This window comes from Cervus elaphus, chromosome 24 (assembly GCF_910594005.1).
Source record: "Cervus elaphus chromosome 24, mCerEla1.1, whole genome shotgun sequence".
Classification (NCBI taxonomy): Eukaryota; Metazoa; Chordata; class Mammalia; order Artiodactyla; family Cervidae; genus Cervus; species Cervus elaphus.
This window is the reverse complement of record NC_057838.1, coordinates 27,145,804-27,152,259: the sequence shown is the minus strand read 5'-3', so window position 1 is coordinate 27,152,259 and position 6,456 is coordinate 27,145,804. Positions and strand designations below refer to the sequence as shown.

The 6,456-nt window shown below is 44.1% G+C and overlaps 1 protein-coding gene across 1 annotated transcript; it reads right to left on the bottom strand.

The window, feature by feature from the left end:
- Window positions 1–1,461: 1,461 nt before the first annotated feature.
- SS18L2 (SS18 like 2) lies at window positions 1,462–6,203 on the bottom strand. Its single transcript, XM_043886152.1, has 3 exons — window positions 5,997–6,203; window positions 5,665–5,741; window positions 1,462–2,011 (listed from the first exon to the last, which is right to left on the bottom strand). The coding sequence occupies exons 1-3, from the start codon at window positions 6,063–6,065 to the stop codon at window positions 1,924–1,926; spliced, it is 234 nt and encodes a 77-aa protein (XP_043742087.1). The 5' UTR covers window positions 6,066–6,203; the 3' UTR covers window positions 1,462–1,923.
- Between the last annotated feature and the right edge of the window lie 253 nt (window positions 6,204–6,456).

Below are 6,456 nucleotides of genomic sequence, written 5' to 3'. Positions count from 1 at the left end.
ATCTCCATTTCAGAGCTGAGGAAACAGAGCTTACAGAGGTTATGACAGATTTGGGATTCAAAATGAGGTCTCTCTTCACTGTTTACAAATTACAGCCTTCCTGGGTTGAAACCCTTGACTCCCCACAAAAGGAGGTTTTGATTTGGGGTTCACTTACAAGAAGCTCTTTGACCCATTTAATAGATAAGTCTCAAAGAAGGAAAGTTCTTGATAGAACAAAGATAACAGAAGCAGAAAGAATGATAACATAGAAAAATCACCATTAGGTAATCCCTAATGAAGTAACCTATCAAAGCTGGGTAGATCATAATTTAAGTGAAAGGCTATCAGGAGCTTGATAATAAATCATTTTGGGTTATTTCCTGATGTAATGGAAAAGTAAGCACCTATTACTTCCTATGATGTATTCTTGCCAAAGATACTAGAATCTGAGTCTCAACGAGCACCTAGATCTACTAGTTTATAGGAAAAGTGGGCCAATACTGGGATATATAATGACACCACACCACAGGGATACAACAGAAATGTGAAAAATTTTAGAGCAAATGACGTAGTTTTTTTCAACAAATGATAAAAGAAAAAGGAATTGTTAAGTATTTTTACAGACATAGCAATGTCAACAAAATGCAGGGTGTGAATTTTGTTTGGATCCTGTTTCAGACACATCAACAAAATCACATCTTGTGGGAAGAGAAGAAAATTGAACATCATGGAATTCAGGACATGCCACTCCAAAATATGGCTCCTTGGCATATTGAATATTTTAAGGAAGAACTTTGAGAAATGGCAGATCCTAGGACTCTCAGACCTCCTCCCATAAAGCAGGTCATGTGACACTCATACGAGAGGTGCCTTCCCACACCCAGAGGGACAGAGATTTTGAACAAAAAGGCCTTGTTACATCTCCCCCAGTTTCCTACACTTAGCTCATACCATTATATCCCATGACATTTTTCTACAACTTTATACTTTTCATCGAACTTCATATAAAAATGCTCAGGTTTAACTGTTTCTTTGAGTCATTGTTTCCTTATGAAGGCTCCCATGTTACGTAAAACATATTAAATAAATGCATATGCTTTTCTTCTGTTAATCTGTCTTTTGTTATAGAGGCCTAGCTGAGAACCTTAAAAGGATAGAAAAGAAAAAGATACTCTTCCTTCAGCATCACATCTTCTATTAGTAGATGATGTTAGATGACACTTAAGACTTACTATTGGATGGGGAATACGTGTAAATCTATGGCTGATTCATATCAATGTATGACAAGACCCACTGAAATGTTGTGAAGTAATTAGCCTCCAACTAATAAAAAAATAAATTAATTAAAAAAAAAAAAAAGACTTACTATTAATTTTTGTTAGCAATGACAGTGGTGGTGTTACAGGTATTTTTAACTCCTTACACTTTTTCTCAAAAACCAAGTGGAAGACATTACAAGAAAATTTCTATACCTTAATATCAGGCTTTTGTGGGAAGGCAAGCTTTATTTCAAAGTAACATAAGAGCAGTCAGAGGTCCACAACCACAAACTGGTAGGAGGGAGAAACAGTCACATGTCCATTTGGTAGTGTCTCAGTGGAAAGTCTCACCAATTCCTGCTGATCGCCCAATACCTGCTCAGTTTCCTCTTCAGTTTGAAACTAAAAAGGTTGACTTGAAGATGCCCATTATATCTCTGTTATCCAAACACACTTATTTCAGGATGGAGGACACTTGGAGTCAACTTAATTGAGGGAATCCACTTAATTATTAAATATTTATACTGAGAATATGGTTAAGTTAGTAGCTTTCTTCACATTTTCACATTTTTAAAAGAGCCACAGAGGTTCCATTCACATTCTAAGCAGTTGAGTTGGCAAATATCCATTTCATAGGACATAGATCACATTCAATTACTCCTCACAACAGCCAACTGGAAGACTATTCCATTGCTTTTGAAGCACTGGTTGGGTTGGCATCTGCGATGGTAGCCAAATAAATGAGATTTCTGTGTAACACATGCTGGTACCTATGGGTGAAAAACAGATAAAAATTAGAGGTGTGTTTTTATTGAACAAAAAACTGGAAAAGAATTTATCTAGTGAATGGCTCATCTACTGAATGGACCACTCAGTTTTGTCAATGTGTCTATTTAACATATCAGAGGAAAATACATCCAGAATCTTACCTGTTCTCACTTCTCACTCCCATAGCTACATCTCTCGGCCAAGCCACTATCACTTCTTGCTTGGACTACTGTACTGGACCACTCTCCTAAGCTGTCTCCCTGTTCTACCTTTGTACCCCTACTGTAATTATACTCATAGCAGCCTGAGTGATTTTACAGTTTAGGTTCAGTTCAGTTCAGTCACTCAGTCGTGTCCGATTCTTTGCAACCCCATGAATCGCAGCACGCCAGGCCTCCCTGTCCATCACCAACTCCCGGAGTTTACTCAAACTCATGTCCATCGAGTCGGTGATGCCATCCAGCCATCTCATCCTCTGTCGTCCCCTTCTCCTCCTGCCCCCAGTCCCTCCCAGCATCAGGGTCTTTTCCAATGAGTCAACTCTTCGAATGAGGTGGCCAAAGTACTGGAGTTTCAGCTTCGGCATCAGTCCCTCCAATGAACACCCAGGACTGATCTCCTTTAGGATGGACTGGTTGGATCTCCTTGCAGTCCAAGGAACTCTCAAGAGTCTTCTCCAACACCACAGTTCAAAAGCATCAGTTAAGACCATGTAATACCTCTGTTCAAAACTCCTCAAAGGTCCCCATCACATTATGAGTAAAGCTCAGCTTTTCTCATGGCCTATAAGGACCTACATGATCAGGGCCTCTAGTCTCCCTCTCTGATCTCATCTGTCACTTTCCCTTTACTCACTGAGTTCTGGCCAGAGTGGCCTCCTTGCAGAGACTTCAAGATATCCAGCAAGCTCTAGCCTGGGGGACTTCTCCACCTGATGCTCACTCTGATTCACATATCTGCATAGCTGCCTCCCTCACCTAAGGTGTCTACCCAAATGTCACATCAAAGATAACCTGTATAAACTAGCACTTCCTCCCACTTACTGTGCTTTATTCTAAAGTGTTTATTATTATGTGCCTAATTATATGATTCTACAGTCTAGAATGTAAGCTCCATGAAAGCAAAGCTGGTATCTGTTTTGGTACTGATTCCCCAGTAGCTGAAGTAGTAACTGGTACTCAGTGTTACTTATAAAAAATCTTGAACAGGGAATTCCCTGGAAGTCCGGGGTTAGGACTCCATACTTCCACTGCAGGGGCACAGGGCTGATCCCTGGTCAGGGAGCTAAGGGTTTCCCTGGTGGCTCAGCAGTTAAAAGAATCTGCCTGCAATGTAGGAGACACAGGTTCAATCCCTGGGTCGGGAAGATCCCTTGGAGGAGGGCATGGCAACCCACTCCAGTATTCTTGCCTGGAGAATCCCATAGACAGAGGAGCCTGGTCGGCTGCAGTCTGTAGGGTCACACAGCATGACTGAGGCGATTAAGCACGCACACAGGCAGGGAACGAAGATCCCAAGTGGCACAAGGCGAAAAAAAAAATCCTGAACTAAGTTAAAGAAGGGACATTTCCATGATAAATGCACGCTTACTATGACCCCATTTCTCAATCAAGGGGTCGAGCCCAAATCAGACTGCAGCTGCTGTCACTTCAGTCATGTCCGACTCTGTGTGACCCCGTAGACAGCAGCCCACCAGGCTTCCCCGTCCCTGGGATTCTCCAGGCAAGAACACTGGAGTGGGCTGCCATTTCCTTCTCCAATGCATGAAAGTGAAAAGTGAAAGTGAAGTCACTCAGTCGTGCCCGACTCTTAGCAACCCCATGGACTGCAGCCTACCAGGTTCCTCCGTCCATGGGATTTTCCAGGCAAGAGTACTGGAGTGGGGTGCCATTGCCTTCTCCGCAAATCAGACTAGAGGGCAGGAATCATGCACCATGAGATGTGAAAATGTCCATGAGGAGATTGTAGTAACTTATCCATAATTTGAGAATCACTGCACCAAATAGAGTGTTTTGTAATGGTTTTCCATATAGAAAAATGAGAGTGTTTACTATAAACTGTAAAAAAGCAAATCACCAAATGCCAGTGTCCAATGTAAAGACTTACCCAAGATGGATATCTCCACTGAGCTGTTCAGTGAGGGAATGAGGGTTACATTTTTAGGGGGTGGGGAAAGCATGGCTTCAGTCACAATGAACTAAAATCTTTTTTGTTTCTGTAATAAACAGGGTGTAAGTCCTGGAACTACACTTAGAAAAGAGAGTGTTTTCTCTCATCTTGGCATATGACTAGAGAGCACCTTAAATTACTGTGCCAAATATACCTGTCTTAACTGGGAACTTCTATTGGTTTTTGTATGTGTTACCAAAAAAGTATGAGTCAGGGATCCACGACCAGAAAACAGCCATTGCTCTCATCATTTCATGAGACGTTTTCCGAATGCTAGAACTGGACGTGGGACAACAGACTGATTCCAAATAGGAAAAGGAGTACGTCAAGGCTGTATATTGTCACCCTGCTTATTTAACTTATATGCAGAGTACATCATGAGAAACGCTGGGCTGGAAGAAGCACAGCAGGAGTCAAGATTGCGGGGAGAAATATCAATAATCTCAGATATGCAGATGACACCACCCTTATGGAAGAGAGTGAAGAAAAACTAAAGAGCCTCTTGATGAAAGTGAAAGAGGAGTGGAAAGCTTAAAGCTCAACATTCAGAAAACTAAGATCATGGCATCCGGTCCCATCACTTCATGGCAACTAGATGGGGAAACAGTGGAAACAGTGGCTGACTTTATTTTTTGGGGCTCCCAAATCACTGCAGATGATCACTGCAGCCATGAAATTAAAAGACGCTTACTCCTTGGAAGAAAGTTATGACCAACCTAGACAGCATATTAAAAAGCAGAGACATTACTTTGTCAACAAAGGTCCGTCTAGTCCAGGCTATGGTTTTTCCAGTAGTCATGTATGGATGTGAGAGTTGGACTGTAAAGAAAGCTGAGCACCAAAGAATTGATGCTTTTGGACTGTAGTGTTGGAGAAGACTCTTTAGAGTCCCTTGGACTGCAAAGAGGTCCAACCGGTTCATCCTAAAGGAGATCAGTCCTAAGTGTTCTTTGGAAGGACTGATGTTGAAGCTGAAACTCCAATACTTTGGCCACCTGATGCAAAGAGCTGACTCATTTGAAAAGACCCTAATGTTGGGAAAGATTGGGGGTAGGAGGAGAAGGGGACGACAGACGATGAGATGGTTGGATGGCATCACACAACTCAATGGGCATGAGTTTGGGTAGACTCCAGGAGTTGGTGATGGACAGGGAGGCCTGGTGTACTGAGGTTCATGAGGTCGCAAAGACTCGGACAGGACTGAGCGACTGAACTGGACTGAACTGAACTGTCCCCATCCCTGTTGTCATCGGCCGGCATGGCTTTTTGAGGGGTCTTTGCAATGAGCACAATTTAAGTTTTGAAGAGGAAGCCATGTCTGACTCCAGGCTTCACAATGTACTGTCCGTATTATCTTGGGCAGGTAAGTAATTCCTCTGAGCCTTATCTGTGATCACTCAAGGCTGCTAGTTCAGGCCAGCTGATGGATTCCAATACTAGCTTCCCCTTCACACTCACAAATTAAGGGAATAAAGAGTGGACTCACTGGACGCACTCATTCGCCCGGCCTTTGTTCTGATATTCCACGATACAGCGGATCAGCTGGTCATTCTCCTCCAGGAGCTGAAAGATCAGACAAAGGGTCAATGCAGCGCGACGTCAGGACGGCAAGGACCACTGCCTCCTTTGCCTGGCTCCCCCCTCCCCGCTCCCCAAGGCCGAGCTTTCCAGCCCCAGCACCTCTGCTGACTTCATTTTCATCTCACAGCAAGTCACCTACGCACACCACCAGTTTCAGCTGCTCCCTCCAGGAAGCTTCCAGCACCCGCAGCCATTTAGGATCTCTACTAAGATCTCTCTACCCGTTTTAGCACTTACCCGCTGGATGGTCTCCTGATTGACTTCTGCCTTCCCTCTCAGCCAGTCCGGTACGAAAGCCACCGACATCCCGGGAAGCCAGGGTGGAACTCGGCCTCAGGCCCGGCAGATGCCCTCACATCTAGACCGGAGCGGACCTGCAGCTGCAGACGCACTAAGGCCGCAGCAGGGACCAAGATACACTCTCGACGTTGATTGGGTTCTCCCACCTAGGGGGCGGGGAACAGGCGGAACGTCATTTGTGATTGGGCGCGTTCTTAATAAGAGCGATTCTTGGCGGCCTCCTCCGGCCCCACCCCTGAGGCTCTAGAGCTGTTTGTGGATCTTTTATGTTTGCGCAAGCTATCCTCAGGGACAGGATCCAAGTTAGCGTCTAGCCTTTTAGGCTTTGGGTACTGCCAGTCTGTGGGAGGAGCTTGCCAATCTGGGTCCACATTCACACCTCTTTAAACACAGCTCT